Here is a 21,258-nt window from a genome sequence, read left to right as displayed (position 1 = left end):
ATCTCCAGCTTCAAATGGTGTGTAATATTTGTAACGCAAGAAGAATTAAAGCACATCAGTAGCACAATTGTTAACCATTGGGAAAAACCAACTTTCACTTATGATATTAAAGATACTTCCTCAATCACATAGAATGCGAATGAGATCTATGACCAGTCTTTTTGGGGAATGAACGGAGTACCCTTCTGTGAATTGGTGCGCAGATTATGCAACAAATGTTTTCTTAAGTACTTTGTGTGTCTCTACAAATCATCCGTTCGATTAGAAGCCAGATTTTGGTAACCATAAGCATTTCAATTTATTGGATGTAAATCCATAAATAGTTTGTGTAAAGTTGTCCAGAAAAATCACTTGCACACTGAAACTTCACAAGCGACACTTGCCCCCTACCCTTATTAAAAGTAGAACTAGAATCCCCTCAGACATACAAAGCCAGTAGGCAGTAACTTTTTGATAAACTAATCTAACTTGAATGACTTCATAGATACAAAATAAACATAAGTGACTTTGGTAGAAAATTTGCTATAATTAGATGACCATTTTAAGTAATCCAGTCGCGTCAGATCTGTTTAGTCAACAATGTCACCTTGAGGGTGATGCCAACATTCTTAACACAATGCCATTCAAGCTTGATGAATCTGCTTGGGCTGCCTTATACTAACGTAGTAACATAATTATTCTCTCATAAAATGGAATGTGATTCTTGAAAAATCTTAGGCTACTAAAATTATTCTCAATAAGCTGAACTGTTTGACAACAACAACACTTGTAGAAAGCACAAGAAGTGGTGGCAAGTAATTGGCAACCAACATAACTACACAAACTGCTATATATGATAAATAAAGTAGTGCCCTGCTGGTTTTTTGTACAATCATTTGATGCCCAAAGTTCACTGCTTTTCATAATTTGGACTTCCACCGTAAAAAGCCCATACTATGGGGTTTTGTAGTCCACCCTACCAAGGGGTTGCTTTCCCGTAGATCAAACCCGAGACCTTTGGTTAAGAGTAGAAAACCTTTACCATTCTACCGCAGCCTGCGGTGATAGTAAGCTTTTCTTTCCTTAATTAAGAAACCTTATTAACATATACACCATAATTATAATATATGTCTAGAGAATGAATTAACAAATTAAAAGTTGGAAGTTTAGGTTGTGAGAATGGGAGGAAGAAAATCTGATTTGGTACCAAGAACAGGTGCCTTGGTGTCAGGAAAGCATTGTGCTCCAGGTAGTTCAGCGACCTCTCCATTTTCAGTAACACCAATAGGGTAAGTAAGAAGGTGTCCAGGCAAATCATGAATGAGGTTCTCACTTGAATACATATCCCAATATTTGTCAGCAACTTTGTTCACCTTCCGGATGCATTCCACGCTCTCTGGATTAAGGAAACTGTTATCTAACATGCCCAAGTGCTCATACCATAACGCCATCCGGAACCCATGAACCTGACCCCTTGCTGGCTCCCCCACACAGAGATGAAATGGTTGGTAGGCTCCCATTGCTATTTCTGAGTCTCTGGCACCATCCATTGATCTTTGATTGATGTTAGCTGATCCAACAATAATGTATTCATCATCCACTGCAAATAAAACACACAAAAATAATAATGAAGTATTTAATTTGGAAATATATAATAAGATATGCAATGATTTCTAATTGAACTTGCCTATCATCATTTTGGCATGTACATAAATCATGAAACGTCTGGCTTCTTGAGCTTTTGTATAGTCCGAATCGGGTTCAGGTGATTCAGAAGGCTCATATTCTCCTCTCTTCTTTGTTTCCCTATTGCCAAGGCAAAAGAAACTCAAGTAGTCCTTGGGATTTGCTACAATTCCTTTGGATTTTAGAGCTTGAAGTATATCAGTGTACATCATTTGCATGGTCCTCCTTTGCCAATCCAGTATCGCTTGTACAGATGCACTCTCAGGAAGGCCCTCTGGCCACATTGGAACCACAACATAAACCGTAAACCTTTCCCCTGCTTCAATTTTGCTAACTATCTTCAACGACAGCTCCTTTGGGATCAACTGTAGAGCATTAATGTCTTCATCCTTGATATCATCAGAGTACCACGAAAAGGAGCTTCCTAAGAAGTACTGGTTTTCAATGTAAATGAAATTCTTTGCTCGGCGAATGGCATTAATATATGCATCCTGTATGCTTCGATCAATGATGTTGTCCTTGCCACTTATAAGACCAGACTTGGCTGCCTCCTCAGGAGCATCAGGAAAGCCAAAGGCTGCTCCCCCATCAATTGATCGAAAAACTTGAACATTCCATGTGTCATGATCATCAGGAAACATAATCGGTGATGGTGGTATAATTATATCATCGATATCCCTCAGGTTTATAAGCAAGTCCTTCCCACCTTGCTTCCTCCACCTCTGTTCAAAATTGAAGAGCACATCCCAAGCAGCTGGCCCTTCTAGTCGGCAATGGATATCGTGCCAAGGCTCTCTTGGTCCCCCTTTTTGAATTGAAGTACCAGTGAAATTTGGTTGGTGAAAATCATCATGATGTGCTGTGTCCAAAGTCCTGAAAAGGGGGTGAAATTGTGTATCATATCTGCCATCACAAAGATCAATCCCACCAATATAACTCACAATTCTCCTCCTCTCCCTGTCTCCATTAGGCAATTCTCCATCAACAATTACAATCTTTTGATGATGAGTAAACATTGTCCCAATCTCTATGTTTTGAATAATGCTCCTTCCATCATCAGGATTTCGAGGACACAACACACAATTTACTTCAGTGTCTCGAAAATAATTTGCAGTTTCTTCATCATGTGTAGCCATTAGCCCATCTTGTTTCAACACAGGAACAGATGTTCTATCATCCCAGACCAGCATTAGAACTCTCACACCTTCATTAGCTTTCTTCTTAAGCAACTCCCCGAGCGTTATGTCTCCACCAGGCTTAGGCCTCCTCTTGTCCCTTATCAAGGTGATCTCGGTATAAACAGACCATCCAGTTATGTAAATCAAATGCCTGGCATTAGTTATGGCGTCAAAAATATCTTCCCAACATCGCTGTGGCTCATAAAACTTGCCACCAGTAAGAGGGATTTTCGGGATGAAATTATCAGGAACATGAGTATCTTGGTAAAGGGTGACCCTGCATCCTTGTCTTTGACTAAAGAATGTGTAAGGAACTCCAGGAAACCTTGTGACTTTTATCCCTCTGTTCCAATTACATTCCCTTGTGACATCGAAGTACTGCAACTTCACATGAATTTTAGAGTGTCCATGCACGGGTTTTCGTTCTGTATTGAGAATTTCAAGCCATTCATCAACAATTTCTCCATGTATCAGCTGTTCAACCGGCAAGTAAGCTCTTCCTATGAGTTCTGCTCCAATTGGATTATCAACTTTGACAGTGAATATGACATCAGAAGCCATATGGGCACAGTAAATGTGGAAGGACTCATACCACCGCGGATTTTTGTGTTCATCCAGCAATCTGGTTCTGCCAACTCTAGCTTTTTCAAGATCAATGGTTGCATACAGTCTTGACGCTGTCTTGTTGAAGCCAATAGCTCCCTCAATACCTTGCACCACCTACAAGAAAATAAGTACATTATGAAACTGCTAATAAGCAGACTATTTTGTTACTGTCTCGTGGACAGTTAATTTGACCATTATTGGAAGCTAAGTTGGACTCATTAATTCATTTATTTTACATTAAAGTTATATAAAGAATAGATATCAAAAGTACTAACATAGAACTATAACCATGCCTCATTTTCAAACTTCAAGTTTGTTTGGGTCAAGAATGAAGGTACTATTTCTTCATTTTTATTGAATTGTTGATAAGCAACACTACTCCAACCTCTCTATAATTCCAAGTTCCTCTTATAGAACAAAAAGAACTACTCCCTTCGTTTTGGAATAAGTGAATTATTGGGATATTTATTGGTGTTTCAAACAAGTGAATCATTGAATTTTTTTTTCAAATTTGTCCTTATGATTTGACAACCAATTAACTTTTGAAAAGATATTTTAAGTTCAACTTTTTCTTTTTTGGGGTAAAAATGAAAAATTGTGTTAAATTTATGTCTTTAATGTTTTTTCCTTAATACGTGTGTCAAAATCCAACAATTCATTTATTATAAAACAGAGGGAGTAATACATTATATAAGTTAGCAAAAAATTACTTAATTTAAACTTTTGAAAGTAAAAAGTATGAATATTTGGGGAAAACAAAAATACAAACAACAACAACAACAAACCCAGTGTATTCCCACTTTGTGGGGTCTGGGGGGGGTAAGATGTACGCAGTCCATACCTCTACCTCTGATGAAGTAGAAAGGCTGTTTCCGAAAGACCCCCGGCTCAAGTTACGAGATATCAAACAAACACATAGTACAGCACAGAAGCAGATGACATAACATAGATACTGCAGCCATAAGGAATATAAAACAGAGTAAAGCAGGAATGCAGGAATATAAAGCAGAGGAAAGCACACAGATTCGTAACAAACATAGAACACGGAACACGGAACAGAACATTGAATACGGAATCATACCAGGAATACACCCCCACCAATTACCTCCCTACATTAGCGACCCGAACAGGCCCTAATCCTCTGCCGTAATTCGCGTCTTCCAGACCTTCCTATCTAGGGTCATGTCCTCGGTAAGCTGTAACTGTTCCATGTCCCGCCTAATCACCTCACCCCAGTACTTCTTCGGTCTACCCCTACCCCGTCTAAAACCATCCAACGCTAGCCTCTCACACCTACGGACCGGGGCATCCATGCCCCTCCTCTTCACGTGTCCGAACCATCTCAATCGTGCTTCCCGCATCTTACACTCCACTGAAGTCACCCCAACCTTCTCCCGGATAGTCTCATTCCGAGCTCTATCCCTTCGGGTCAGTCCACACATCCAGCGCAACATCCGCATTTCTGCCACCTTCATTCTTTGGGTGTGGGAGTTCTTAACTGGCCAACACTCCGCTCCATACAGCAAGGCCGGACGGACTACCACCCTATAGAATTTACCTTTAAGCTTGGGCGGCACCTTCTTATCACACAGCACCCCCGATGCAAGTTTCCACTTCATCCATCCCGCCCCGATACGGTGCGAGACATCCTCGTCAATCTCACCGTTACTCTGGATCACGGACCCGAGGTACTTGAACTTATCCCTTTTCTTTACCTCCTGCGCTTCTAGCCTCACCACTACCTCATTCTCTCGCCTTACGTCATTAAACTTACATTCCACATACTCTGTCTTGGTTCTGCTCACCCTGAACCCTTTAGACTCCAGAGTTTGCCTCCACAGCTCTAATTTGTCGTTCACACCCCCTCGCGTCTCATCTATCAGGACTACATCGTCTGCAAAAAGCATACACCACGGCACCTCCCCTTGGATACGCCGCGTTAACACATCCATTACTAGCGCAAACAAAAAGGGACTAAGAGTAGATCCCTGATGCAATCCTGTCAGGACAGTGAAATGCTCTGAGTCTCCTCCCGCCGTCCTCACCTGGGTTTTCGCTCCCTCATACATATCCTTAATTACTCTGCTATATGCCTGCGGTACTCCCCTCACCTCCAAGCATCTCCAAAGCACCTCCCTGGGGACTTTGTCGTACGCCTTTTCTAGGTCGATGAACACCATGTGCAAATCCTTCTTCCTTTCCCTATATTGCTCCACCAACCGCCGTACCAGGTGAATTGCCTCCGTCGTCGAGCGGCCGGGCATAAATCCGAACTGGTTTTCCGAGATAGACACTATCCGTCTCAGCCTCACCTCGACCACTCTCTCCCAGATCTTCATAGAGTGACTCAGTAACTTAATCCCCCTATAGTTATTGCAACACTGAATGTCCCCCTTATTCTTATAGAGGGGGATCATGGTACTCCACCTCCACGCCTCGGGCATCTTTGCTGTAGTTTCTTCATAACATTTTCATTTAGCACTTAAAAATGGCTTTGACCAAAGTCTATTCAAATATGGTAGAGTAATTTGAGACAAACGTACCTATCACTAATTATTGGAGAATATCGCGGATTAACTAGCACAAAATCACACATAAAACAAATAGAAGGGAAGATATAACACGCGAAATTAATGATGTTCGACGATTATATTCTGCACGCAGAAGCAGAGAGAATTTTCAATAATGAAGAACAATACAAAAGATACACAATTCGAAACCCCTTTATTTTATATATCCCAAGTGAGTCCTAAACCTACTTGCTAAATGGAACCAAAAATATAAGAAAATCTAATAGAATTGGGTTCCGAAAATGCAGATCGCTACATTGCGATTGCACTGTATTCAGAATCTCTACCTCTATTGTGCACTGACCCCGCCAGAATCGCGACAATTTCAGAACTTTTGCTGTTATCTCGGCGTGATAGCACTCGAATAAGACATGAGCAATAACCAATTGTAAGACTTCCTTTTGAGTCGGGTCTCAATTCGGATCCACAAAATTCGAGGAATAAACAAAAAATTTTCTCATTGGCATGAATTGTCTTCATCAAGAAGAACAAAATCTCTTTTCTTTGTCCTCAACTTTGGCGAAGGTTTTGAGTATTTTTGACATCAATATAGCCTAGTGATGCCTGAATTTATTGACTAGGGTTGCTCCAGTCATCATATCAACTGGATTATCATGTCTAGATATTTTTGTCATATCGATTCTCTCTTTTTATATAATGTCTAGGATAAAATAATACCTTACTCATCTATATTTCTATCTTTTGTTGGAACATCAAACTCTTGGTAAGATAACTGACTCAATAATTATCACAAATAATGAATTCTTCTTCTGAGTCGAGATAAGATCACTTCCAAGCTTTTTAGCCAAGTAACCTCTTCCATTGCTTCTAAAATGCGGTATATTTTCCAGTGTTTACGGAAGATATGCAACAACAAACTGTAAAGTCGCCTTCTAAAAGTATGATATTACTATAAATAGAGAAAACATAATACGTCTGAGATCTTCGTTTATTCAAGTCTACCGTAATCTGAATCAATATGGCCAAAATCGAGTCTCCCACTTGTCTTGGTCAAAAGTCAAGCCCACATTTATAGTATTCTTAGGGGTCGTTTGTTTGAAAACTAGTTATACGGGATTAATTATGTTGGAATTAGTAATCCTGAAATAAGTTATCCCGTATTACTTTTTACTGATTGTTTGATTTGTGGTACAAAAAATAACATGTAGTGCATTGTTTGTAAAAATATATTGTTTGTTTACTAAAATACTCTTCACAATATTTAGTTTAATTATTTTCCTTCATATTAAATCATACAAAAAAAAATAAAAAGTTACTAATTTTTTTTTAACTTTACTAATTTCTTTTTCCTAAAAATATATATTAAGAAATTTATGTTGATATTTCTTAAATGTGTATGAAGCTCTAATATTTCATGTTAAATTACTTATTTTGGTCTAAATTTCATAAAATATTGATAATCTCATTTTTTGTCAAAAAAAATCATCATAAAAAAAATGTGAAAAAGAATTATTCTCATTTTTCATTATTTAGTATCATTAATATTTGGAGAGTCAAATTGTATTTTTTAAAAAAAAATCAAATATTTTTAGCTAAATATAAAAATATTTTGTAATTTAATAATTAAGCATGTATTAAGCTATATAAAGGGAATGTTAACATACTTTAATAACTTGTCCATGATAAATTTGTTAGGAAAAATGAAAATCTATATATGTGTGAAATAAAAATATAGAGTTTGAGGGTACTTTAGTCATTTTATATTTTATACCAAGGATAACTTAAAGTTGGGATAATAATCCCACCATATCTTTAATCTCGGAATAAGTTATTCCAGATATTGACAATCAAATGAGTGCATAAAATTTTTATCCCGAGATTATTATTTTATCCTGAAATTATTTACATTAATACCGCAAACCAAACAGCCTTTAAATTATTCCAAGTTCCACTTTCACTGCTTTCAACATTAGGAACATATGAAAATGTCAAGGAGACTTACATAATGATAGAGAGATTTTGGAAATGGATTCAATTTGTTGAAGATAATATGAAGAAGGTAGAATAAATTTATTGTCAGAAATTCGATCAAGGGGAAGAATTCTTCGATACAACAACATACTTATTATGGATAAGTGTACGCAGTTCATATCACTACCAATAAAAAGTTGTTTTTGATAGATTCGGGTAAAATTCTTGGGTGTTTGTCCTAAATTTTTTTAATCATTAATTGAATTTTTCACATTTGACTAATCCTTTCTATTGTTACAAAAGATTTATAACTCTATAAATAGGGTCCATTCCTTCCACTTGGTAGCATCACAGTGTTTTGGGGAGAATTTTGTGAGGCACAAGCATTACTGTGTTCACTTATGTTAGCCTCATTTTATTCTGAGAGTCCGTTTGAATTGGCTGAAAAAAGGTTTTTAAAAAGTACTAAAACACTTCTTTAAAATGCTGAAACTAAAATAATCGGTTGTGTTTAGATAAGTGTTGAAGTTGAAAAAATATTATTGTTGTATTTGGTAGACAAGTGCTACTAAGCAATTTTTTTATCAAAATTTCTGAAATATCTTGAAACTGTTAACATTATAAAAAATTGATTACAGTAAGAATTTTATTTCAATATTTAATATTTATTAATTACTTTTTTAACCAAAACCAGCTATAGATCTCTTTGTCGAAACAAATTACAGAATTTTTCATGCAATCCAAGTTTTCATATTACGGAATCATAAAACCACGAGGAATGTGAAAGTTAGAAACTTAATCTTTCATCATTTTAGTTTATAAGAAGCTAACAAATAAAATAAAAGGAGAAAAGATGAGAAGAAATGCAGAGCGAAGATGCGGAGATGGCAACTGTGAAAAAAATTGAGAGAGAAATTTCTCAGCTTTGGTAATTTGGGGATTATAAAAAATATTGAGGATAAAAAAAGTAAAAGGATTGATCAAAATTTTAAGCCAAAAAGAAAAAGTAGGGATACTCCAAACTTTTAACTTTTTGTTATAAAACAAGAGTTTAAGTAGGTGCAACGTCGGTGTAGTTTTTTTTTACACCATCAGGTGACATTTGTCTGTTGTACCAGGTCATTCATTTTTATATTTTTACCTGAGAAATGAACGAACTACTACAGCAGGTAAAAGTTACATGATGGTGTCAAAAAAAACCACATCGATGGTGTACCAAACTTAAATTCATAAAACAATAAACAAGAAGAAGAGTAGAGAAAAAAGAGAGTGATTCTTATTTCTTCTCTTGATGGATCATTTACAATGAAGGAAGTCCTTCTATTTATAGGGGGAATTTGCCCCTAGTTTCACACTAAAAGATAAATACATCAAATACTGATAGACATCAAATAGATCTTGATAGACATTCACTATAATTGATATATATCATAACACTCCCCCTTAAATGTCTAACAATACACATATAGGCTACCTCATTAAAAACCTTACAAGGAAAAAGAGTACAACGCATATTAACTCTCCCTAATAAGAACATCCTTGAATCTTTGTATTCCGATCTTGTGCACCATCTTCTTGAAAGTTGCAGTTGGAAGAGACTTAGTGAATAAATCAGCCACATTGTCACTTGAACGAATTTGTTGTACGTCAATATCACCATTCTTTTGGAGCTCATGTGTGTAGAAGAGCTTTGGCGAAATGTGTTTCGTTTTATCTCCTTTTATGAATCCACCTTTCAATTGTACTATGCATGTTGCATTATCTTCATATAAAATTGTGGTACTTTGTCACATTTCAAGCCACATTTTTCTCGAATGAGATTATTATGGACCTTAACCACACACACTCTCGCTTGCTTCATGAATAACTATAATCTCAGCGTGATTCGATAAGTGGCTACGATAGACTACTTTGTTGATCTTCAAGATATGACAGTACCCCCACATATGAATACATAGCCTGTTTGAGACCGAGCTTTATGAGGGTCAGATAAGTACCCACCATCAGCATAACCAACAAGATCGGAACTGCAATCTTTAGAATAAAATAAGCTCAAATCGGTAGTCCCCCTTAGATACCGTAATATGTGTTTGATCCCATTTCAATGTCTCCTAGTAGGATCAGAACTATACCTTGCTAGCAAATTTACTGAAAAGGCAATATCAAGCCTTGTAGTATTTGCAAAATACATTAATACACCAATTGCACTAAGATAAGGTATCCCAGGACCAAGGAGTTCCTCATTCTTTCCTTGAGGTCGGAATGGATCTTTATTCGCATCAAGTGATCGAACAACCATTGGAGTACTTAATAGATGTGCTTCATCCATATAGACTCATTTCAACACCTTTTTTAGGTACGCAGGTTGATGGACAAAGATACCGTTTGTCAAATGCTCAATTTGCAAACCAAGGCATAACTTTGTCTTTCCGAGATCTTTCATCTCAAATTCTTTCTTTAGGTAATCAATTGCCGTTTGAAGCTCTATTGGCGTTCCAATAAGGTTTATGTCGTCGACATAGACAGCAAGTATAACAAACTCCGACGTCGTTTTCTTATGAAAACACATGGGCAAATTTTATTATTCGTATAACCTTCTTTAGATAAATATTTCACTCAGATGGTTATACCACATGCGTCCAGATTGCTTCAAACCATACAATGATCTTTGCAATCTAATGGAATACATTTTTCGAGGCTTTGAACTATATGCTTTCAGCATTTTAAATCCTTCGAGAATTTTCCTGTATATCTCATTTATCAAGTGATCCATATAGATAGGTTGTTACCACATCCATCAAATGCATTTCAAGTCTCTCATGGACAGTGAAACTAATACGATAACGCAATGTTACTGCATCCATAACTGGTAAATATGTCGCATCATAATCGACACCAGGCCGTTGTGAAAATTCTTGTGCAACAAGGCGTGCTTTATACCTTTGTATTTCATTTTTCTCATTTCTTTTTCGCACAAAGACCCATTTATAGCCAACAAGGTTAACACCATTAGGTGTTTGAGTTATAGGTCCAAAAACTTCACGTTTGGCAAGTGAATTCAGTTCAGATTGAATTGCTTCTTGCCATTTTGGCCAGCCATTTCTTTGTCGACATTCTGTGACAGATCGAGGTTCAAGATACTCTCTATTTTTCATGATTTTTGTTACAACATTGTATGCAAAGATATGATCTACTACTATTTCATATCGATTCAAATTAGTTTCAACATCACTTGAATTTATGGATAGTTCCTCATTTTCTGGAGTCTCAGGCTCATCGATTCCTTCAGGAATATCAACATTGCTCAAATCTTGAGCTTCCATATGAAGATCTTTCGTAGTGTCATCTTGACCATTTGTTTTTCTTTTTTTTGAATTTCGATCCTTAGAACCTTATGGTCTGCCACGCTTCAAGCGTGCTTTAGATTCATTAGCTATGACACTAGTGGATGGTCCTTTAGAGACATCAATTCGAATTGGGACATTATTCTCTGCAGGAATATGTGATTTGGTGATCCTTTTCAAATCAGTAAATGCGTTCGGCATTTGATTTGCAATTTTTTGCAGATGAATAATCTTTTGTATTTCTTGCTCACAAATAGAAGCACGTGGATCAAGATGAGATAGTGAAGAATTTTTTCACAAAATTTTTCTTTTGATGTCACTATCTTCTCCCTATAATTTTGGAAAAACTATTTCATCAAATCGACAATCTGCAAATCGAACAGTAGTGAACATATCTCTCGTTAATGGTTCAAGATAGCGAATAATGAAGGGTGATTCAAATCCAACATAAATTCCTAATCTTCTTTAGGGGCCCATCTTGGTGCGGTTTGGTAGTGCTATAGGCACATATACACCGCACCCAAAAATTCTCAAATGAGATATATTAGGCTTTTGACCCAAAACCAATTGCAATGGATAAAATTTATGATAATTTGTCCGTCTAAGACGAACAAGTGTTGCGGCATGCAAAATTGTTATCAACTGCAGACGTTTAATTAATGATTCAGCAAGGCTATTTTGAGTGGAACATGGGGTATAGGATTTTCCACTCTTATCCCAATCGATAAGAAGTAGTCATTAAATTCTTGTGATGAAAATTTTGCAGCATTATCAAGACGAATAGACTTAATTTGATTATCGAAAAATTGTGTCTGTAATCGTATTATTTGTACCAACAATTTTGCAAATGCAAAGTTGCGAGATGACAAAAGGCACACATGAGACCATCTAGATGAAGCATCTATTAGGACCATAAAGTATCTAAATGACCCACTAGGTGGGTGAATGGGTCCACAAATATCCCCATGTATGCGTTCCAAGAATGCGGGGGACTCAATCCCAACTTTTGTTGGCGATAGCCTCACAATCAACTTGCCTTGATAACAAGCATTGCATGAAAATTCACCATTCAAAGGAACCTTCATGTTCTTTAATGGATGCCCATTTGAATTTTCTATGATTCGTCTCATCATTATTGATCCTGGATGTCCCAGACGATCATGCCAAAGTACAAAAGTATTGGAATTAGTAAACTTCCGGTTTACTATAGAATGTGCCTCAATTACAAAAATCTTTGTCCAATACAGGCTAGAAGATAAAGCAGGAAACTTTTCAATAACACATGTCTACCCAGAAACATTCTTTGTGAAACCAAGATATTCAAGATTTATCTCATCAATTGTCTTGATATGATAACCATTTTCACGGATATCTTTAAAACTCATCAAGTTTCTCTTAGACTTAGGAGAAAACATGACATTATTTATGATGAGTTTAGTTTCCTTGGGCAAGATTATAATGATTTTTCCGAAGCCTTCAATCAAATTAACACTACCAGAAATTGTAGTGACATTAATATTGCCCATGTTTAGATAAGAGAAATATTTCTCGTCTTTGAATATCGTATGTGTAGTGCCAGAATCAATCAAACATCTATCTTCATAATTTGACAGCTTACTTTGAAAACTATCCATATCTTCAAATAAAATGACATACACCAAATAAGATATATATTAAATTTTTTTACAAAGTGAAGGCTTATACTATAAAAAATTGTTAATCCGACATTACTAAGCAATTGAAAAAAATATGTCCAAAAACTATTGAAACAATATAATATTTGATATGGAATCTAATACGTAATATATTATTTATAATTAATAGTATGGAACAATATCATGCAATACCTACAATAATAATATAATATTATTATATTATATTTTTTTCAGTACATTAATATACAAATATAATATTATTATATTATATTTTCTGAACACTTAACACTATAGAGGTATTAAGTTGTTGAGTCATACTATGAAAGTTTGGGAAAAGGTGGTAGAGTTGAGGATGAGGAGGATCGTGACGATCTCTGAGAATCAGTTCGGTTTCATGCCTGGTCGCTCGACCACTGAGACCATTCACCTTGTGAGGAGATTAGTGGAGCAGTTTCGAGAGAGGAAGAAGGACTTGCAGATGGTGTTTATTGATCTAGAGAAGGCATATGACAGAGTTCCCAGGGAGATTCTGTGGAGTTGCTTGGAGGCTAAAGGGGTGCCCATGGAATACATTAGGTCGATTCAGGATATGTATGATGGTGCGAAGACTCGTGTGAGGACGGTAGGTAGAGATTTGGAGCACTTCACAGTTTTGATAGGGTTGCACCGGGGATCAACTCTTAGCCTATTTCTATTTGCCTTGGTGATGGATGTTTTGACGCGACATATTCAAGAGGGGGTGCCTTGGTGTATGTTATTTGTAGATGATGTGGTTCTGATCGATGAGACTCGGGGTGGAGTTAATGATAAGTTGGAGATTTGGAGACAGACGCTTGAATCTAAAAGTTTTCGATTAAGTAGAACAAAGACGGAGTAATTGAAATGTAAGTTCAGTAATATGTTGCAAGAAGATGGAGTGGTTGTGAAGCTAGACTCTCAGGCCATCAAGAAAAGGGAGAGTTTCAACTATCTAGGGTTTATAATTCAGGGTACTGGTGAGATTGATGAGGATGTCACGCATCGTATTGGGGCAGGGTGGTTGAAGTGGAGGCTCGCTTCGGGAGTCCTTTGTGATAAGAAGGTGCCCTCGAAGCTTAAAGGTAAGTTCTACAGAGTGGTAGTCCGGACGGCTACGTTGTATGGAACAGAGTGTTGGCCAGTTAAGAACTCCCACATCCAAAAGGTGAAGGTGACGGAGATGCGAATGTTGCGATGGATGTGTGGACATACCAGGAAAGATAGTGTGAGGAATGAGATTATTCGGGAGAAGGTGAGAGTTGCCTTAGTGGAGTATAAGTTGCGAGAAGTGAGGCTACGTTGGTTCGGGCATGTGATGAGGAGGGGCCCTGATACTCCAGTGCGGAGGTATGAGACTCTGGCTATAGATGATTTTATTCAGGCTAGAGGTAGACCGAAGAAATATTAGAGGGAGGTGATTAGGCATGATATGGAGCAATTACAGCTTACAGAGGACATGACCCTTGATAGGAAGGTGTGGAGGACACGGATTATGGTAGAGGGTTAGGGGTGGGAGCGCGGCGGTAGTAATAGGAGAGTGTCCTTTGGGTCTAGAGTTTCTGGTTCGTAGTGTTGGGGCTGTATTTTTTGGGGTTAATGGTGTTGGCTTTTTTGCATCCCGTACTAGTTCATTATCACTTATCTTTTGTGTTTGTTATACTGTTAGTTTGTTTTGTATACAATACTAGTTTGTATCCGCTTACTTTTTGTATTTGTTATACTGTTATTGGTCCTAAGCCGGGGGTCTATCGAAAACAGCCTCTCTACTTTTCTTGAGATAGTGGTATGGTCTGCATACACTCTTAGTCTTTGTTGTAATATACCCTCCCCAGACTCCACTAGGTGGGAATACACTGGGTATGTTGTTGTTGTTGTTGTAATATATAACTCTGGAAGGAGTGAACTAAATTAGTCTTAGGGTATGTAATGAAGGAAAATGTTTTTCGAGAAAATATTTTTTTCTCGAAATATAAGTGAATGAGATTAATTGTTCTTTTACGGAAGTTGGGATTCCACAAGCTGGAATCACTAAGGTCTTGTACAATTTGATGTTGAATGATTTCGATCGAAAATTTAAACAACTATACTGTAGTCTTTCTTATTATCGCTATTTAGCCAACCGTTACGTATTATTTTCAATGTTTATTCTCCAAAGCAAGCCGCAACGTGAAGAAGTTTCTCACTTACTTTTCTAGAGTTTGGATTAGGGGTGTATAAAAATCGATTCAACTGATAAATCGAATCAATAAAAATGTATTGGTTTATCGGTACCAGATTATCGGTTCGATTTTTTATTTTAAGATTTTAATTAATTGTTAAACTGACAACCCAATAAGATTATATTAAAATTATATTTTTATTCATAATTCTATATAGTGGCGTGAGATTAAATATATACCTTATTTTCTTTTGCATTTTGTAGTTATTGTCTTATTGCTTATAATTTGTAGACCCTATGAAGATAGTATAGAACAATGAAAATAAGAGAAAGTAAAAAAAAAATAGGAGAGTATTTTCTTATCAGTTAAATCAAAAATTGATAACAAATATTTTATTGGTTTGATTGTCGGTTTAACGTGTTTATAAATCGAAAATCGACAAAGCAAATCGATAATACACAAAATCAACAGATGTGCACCCCTAGTTTAGTTAATAAGAAGAAAATATTATCTCAAAATCATTTAGGTATATTGTAGGGAAATACTAATGACATTGGACCCGATAGCGACCTGAGACCCCAACCACAGATTCAAGTTCCAACCCTGACAACCCACTACCAACAGCGACCCCTATATGAGAATTAATTTTCAATCTCGATCAAGTTTTGACTCTCGCCTCGAAACCTGAGACCTAAGATTTGATCTCGACCTGAGACCTAACTCTCAAACTTAACCACAACACCGACTCATGATCCAAATAGGGGGCTTCAAGCCCGTTAGTGGCATAAAGCTAAAAAAAAAAAAGAGGAAAAATCGAAGGCTTTAAGCTTTTGAAAAAAATATATTTTTAATTTAAAATCTATTTTTCTAAATTTTTAAAGATGCAAAGTTATAAATATGTTTCTTACAAAAGTTTTTTTGAAATTCAAAGGTAGAGTGACATCTTATATTTAATATGTTATGAAAAATACATAACACCACAATTTATCTTTACTAAATTTAATAAAATCCCTATCCTTCTTACTAATTACCTAAATCCCATTTTTTTCTTAAAACAATTAGATACATCCACAAATTCATAAATTTTTAAATACATTATTTTAATTACGTATCTCTCTTTTGTCTAGTTAGTTTATTATGTATCTCGACTAAATAGTTTCAGAAATGGATGTATCTCAGTAATCAAAATTACGTATCTAAACTTCAAATTATGTATTCAGATGCTAATTATATATTCAAAAATTACAAAATAAGAAATTATTTATAATTTAACGAAGAGTAAGGATACAAAGTAATTAGAGGTAAACTTGTTGGGATTTAGGTAAGTTTTACTTTTTTTTTTTAATCTCTACATGATCGTATCCGATAATTTGTTCAATTTGGCCAATGTCAACCTTAATAACTTGAAGCAGATTAAATTCTAGCTTTTATAAGATTAAAGAGTAGGAAAATACAACGATATCAATAGTTTTTAATTGTTGATAATAATAATAATAATAATAGCATTTTCTTTTGTACTTTGCATATATTCCCATGGTTAAGACTAAAAAGATATTGCATACCCTCTATTTCTTTACATTAGTTATAAGGTGGGAAAACTGATGTTGACAAATATTGAAATGACTATAGAGGAAAGTACCGTTATTTGCAATCGCCAATAATCAAAATGTTGATTATTAAGAATAAACAATTAAAAAAAGAAAATACTTCTTTCATTCTAATTTATCTGACATAGTTTGATCAAATATAATTTAAGATAAAAATGAATTATTTTTTAAAATTTATCGTCTAAAATATGTCATATAACATTTATTATGTGAGTGTAAATTTTTTGAAATTTATAACCTTAAACAAGTCATTATATTTGTGTGATTATAATTCTAATTAAAAATAAAATAAAAACTAAATTTAAATTGTTTTCAAATTATTAGTGTCATTTTCTTCAAAACCAACTAAAAATAGCTACATAACTACAATGGAGTTTGTAATATACGAGTACCAAAGTGTTGCAATTTTATTTTATTTTTTACTAAAAAGACGCAGAAAAAGGAGTTGGTGGGTTGGGAGAATGGGCAAGGGGAAGATTACACTAGTCAAATCAAAGCTTAAAGTAGCTTTAATTTAAAAACAAAAATCATTCATTTCTTGGGGCCTTGTTGAAAAAAAGTTGTGGTGGATGTGCAACCACATCCAATCAATACGCTATTGTTTTGTCTTGTTTCTTTTGTGATCTTTCTTGTAATGATAAATGGCACATTGAAGAGATTGTTTCTCTATTTGAATAAGTATTTTAATTTGATTATATACAAAATTAAAGAAAATAAGAAAGATTGTTAAATTTTGTGATTTTAATTTATGTGTGTGTTAGAATTAGAGAGTTACTAAATAAAAAAAATATATTATATTTTGAATACTTTTTAGTATTTAAAACTAATCTCTATGCAATCTTTTATACTCGAATCAGAGGCGGAGCCAGCCCTCTTGCGGAAAAATATACTATTTATACATGATTAAAATTATTTTTATATGATTATAGTAGATATTGAAATTTCCTTCGAATTAATTTTTTTTAATATTGAATCCCTTTACTTGAAATTTTGACTCCACCTCTGACTCTAATTAAAATGGTTGGAGTAACCCCATGTTTACTAACCTTAATTTTCATTTTACATTAGTCGTATGTTTTTATTGTTTACATTATGACATACTAAAAGTTAAATCACAATGATCGAAACTTAGATATCGTGACCAGTTAAATATTCCCATTCTCCCTCCTATCTATTTGTCAAATATTGCCATCCTCCCTCCAATCTATTACGTGTCCTTTAAAATTTTAACACATCCACGATAAAGTCAAATGGTAACATTAATTATGAAGAATTGAGTGACTGAATTACTCTCTCCATTTTATTTTAATTACTTCTCTAGCTAAAAATATTTATTTAAATATTTTTTTATAGAAGTAAGAGAATTTTGTTATTTCTTTTAATAATATTATTTTCTATAATTAAATAACTATATAAAATGTATATACTTAAATTTATATTTTTAAAATATAATTAATAAAACTAACTCTAATAAATATTTTATTAAGAGGAGTGTCAGTCAATAAGACCAATTATTTTTAAAAAGGGAAAATATCTTTTTATCTTTCCTCATACATTAGATTTTTCAAAAACTGAAGAAGCTGTATAGATCATTTTTGAGCAAAATTATTATATTTGAAAAAAGGAAATAATACTGCTATGATTTCTCAGTATAAAATAAATTATGTACCAAAATTAAATGGCTAAACATCTACTCCCACCGTCCAGTTTATTTCTTCACAATGAAATTTCCACTTTTTAAGAAAATAATTAACAAAGTGCATAGATTTTACTATAATACTTATGATTATTATCAATTTAAATTTTTCTAGAAAATGATTTGTGGATTTACTAATTACCTCCTCTAGACTAGTATTAGTAATAACTTGTTGGCACTTTTTTATAGGCCAAGACAAATGGATTTTTTTAAAGCTCAAAATGTATTTTTTTTTTTTTTCTTTTTGAGAATTACCTTATTGTTTTTCCGAGGCCCGATCACCTTACTGTGTAATGTGTCCAGTGACAGATCACCAACTCAATGGAAATTTTTAATTACTTCTACAACAATAATAATAAATTCAGTGTGTTCCCACATAATAAGGTCTAGAAAGGGTAAAATGTATGCAGTCCATACCTCTACCTCTAAAGAAGTAGAAAGACGTTTCCGTTTAATTACTTTTAAAATCAAATAATGACTATCACTACATGTAAGAAGAGTTTGAGAAGAATGAAAAGAATATTATTAACAAATTACCTTTTGATTAACGTGTTCATATATTTGGGGTATATCACAATCTAATAATTTATTTATATTAGACTAGATGGAGCAACTTTAAAATTTGAACCACCCACCACCCAAATATTTGCAATAACTGAATTCATGTTATCCACATACTCCTTATCGATAACTGACCTACCTGTCGTCTACAAATAAATCACTCTAGCGCACAAAATACACGCTTCCTTTCATTGCACAATTCACTAAATCAAACCATTTGACAAGAAATAAGGTGACATTCCTAATATTTATGTTCTACACATATGTTGGTTGCTGTAATTTAATGGAAAGTTGTCAATTGTTAGTAGATGGAACTAATCATCAGTTAAGAAAATAACTCAAAAAATAAAGTATACATGTTTTCTGGGACACCAATAATTTGAATGACTAAAATTTTTACCTTATTGAAGATGTCTTTGCCAATATTAGTTCGGAGCTTATCAACCTCAAATATAGTAACATGAAGTGTACCATGTAGCAGAATTTGTGCCATCTTCCTCTCCTACAATCCACTTCTCTGACAAATGTCAACCAAAAAACTATTGTATTAGTAGATCAGAGACTTCAAGAAGGAAATCAGTAAGTTCGGTTCAAATCCTATATTTATATTGAAAAAATTGTTTGATATAATTCAGTAAACAAAAATAATTGTAATTCAGAATTCATAAACTAAAAGTTTTGCTTCGCCTCAGTTAGAGAGGAGTCTAAGCTGAATTTGTTGCATCAAAAGAAAGATGAATAATATGAAAATAAGAAGAAGAAAACTTCATTAGCATAGGATATATACCTTAGATTAAAATTTGAGCTGAGGAAGAAAATCTTTAGATAAGAAAACGTTGAGAGGACATCAATAGAAAACGTAGGTATATATAGAGAGGTATCTTTTGAGAATCAACTACTTAAATGTTAGATGTTGACGTCCATCTTCCGGGTGAACTAAATAAATACTCCCTCCGATTCAGAATAAGTGAATTGTTAAGGTATTTATTGATGTTTCAAGATAAGTGAATCATTGAATTTTTTTTCAAATTTATCCTTATGATTTGACAACCAATTAACTTTTGAAAAGGTATTATAAGGTCAACTTTCTCTTTTTGTGGGATAAAAATGAAAAGTTGTATTAAATTTATATCTTCAATAATTCATTTATTATAAAACGGAGGGAGTACTACTATAGTAGAAAATAAAAAGAATTTTATAAATGTATTTACATTATAATGAATGTCTATCAAGATCTACTTTGATATCTATTAGGATTTGAAGCATCCGTCTTTTAGTCTGACTAGGAGTAAATTTCCCCTATAATAGAGAGGTTTTGCTCATTATATTTATAATGTTATGATCTCTCATCCATCAAGAGAAATAAGAATTACTCTCTCTATTTCTCTCTACTCTTCTTATTTATACTTTTTTATTTTATAACACATTATCAGCACGATGATTTAACTTGCGGAATAGATTGGCTACTAGTCCTTTGCTAATAAATCAGGTAACATTGAAATTTTAATTTTATTGATTATATGCCAAATTTTGTGGAAATCGATCACTAAGCAATGAAAATTAATTATATATATCAAAGTTTATCTTGTATTGAAGTACTAGAGAAGCATGGCCCGTTTCAGCACGTGTCTAACATTAAAATATTTATTTATCTTTTCAATCTTGATATATTTAAATAATTTTTTTTAATAAAAGGATTGCATATGTTTTCTAGGATTCATCCGGAATCTAGCATGAGTTCAACATATATTATTTTAATACGTATTTAGATAATTTAAGTTGTTAACTATTTTAATTTATAATATTTTTTTATGTAATTTTTAAATTAATATACGTTACTTTTCTTGTCCAAATTATTGTGGCATTGATAGTCAATTATATTTTAAAAATAATTTAAGTTTTTAATTGTTGTGATTTATAATACTTTTCTTCTATTCCAGTTTCAGTGACACTAATATAATTTCAAGAGTCGACCAAATATTTTATATCTTTTAAATTTTTTAAGTTGTTAATTATTGTGATTTCTAGTATTTTTCATGTAATTTTTTTGAAATATATAACATATTAATTTTTTTTAGATATTTTAAGTTGTTAACAATTGTAATTTATAATACTTTTTATGTAATTTTTGAATAATATATGCTACTCTCCTTGTCCAGAATTTTGTGTCGACGACAACCAATTATATTTTTTAAATAATTTAAATTTTTGATCATTGTGATTTATAATATTTTTTCTATCTCAACTTATGTGGCACAATGCTTAAA

General features: G+C 33.9%; 1 protein-coding gene across 1 annotated transcript; it reads right to left on the bottom strand.

The window, feature by feature from the left end:
* Positions 1–697: 697 nt before the first annotated feature.
* LOC107852337 (phospholipase D alpha 1) lies at positions 698–19,932 on the bottom strand. The gene is made up of 4 exons (XM_016697398.2): positions 19,779–19,932; positions 19,392–19,508; positions 1,667–3,563; positions 698–1,579 (listed from the first exon to the last, which is right to left on the bottom strand). The coding sequence occupies exons 2-4, from the start codon at positions 19,482–19,484 to the stop codon at positions 1,146–1,148; spliced, it is 2,424 nt and encodes an 807-aa protein (XP_016552884.1). The 5' UTR covers positions 19,485–19,508; positions 19,779–19,932; the 3' UTR covers positions 698–1,145.
* Between the last annotated feature and the right edge of the window lie 1,326 nt (positions 19,933–21,258).

Source organism: Capsicum annuum, chromosome 8, assembly GCF_002878395.1.
Source record: "Capsicum annuum cultivar UCD-10X-F1 chromosome 8, UCD10Xv1.1, whole genome shotgun sequence".
In the NCBI taxonomy this organism is placed as follows: domain Eukaryota; kingdom Viridiplantae; phylum Streptophyta; class Magnoliopsida; order Solanales; family Solanaceae; genus Capsicum; species Capsicum annuum.
The sequence above is the reverse complement of the archived record's forward strand: the minus strand, read 5'-3'. Positions and strand labels throughout refer to the sequence as shown.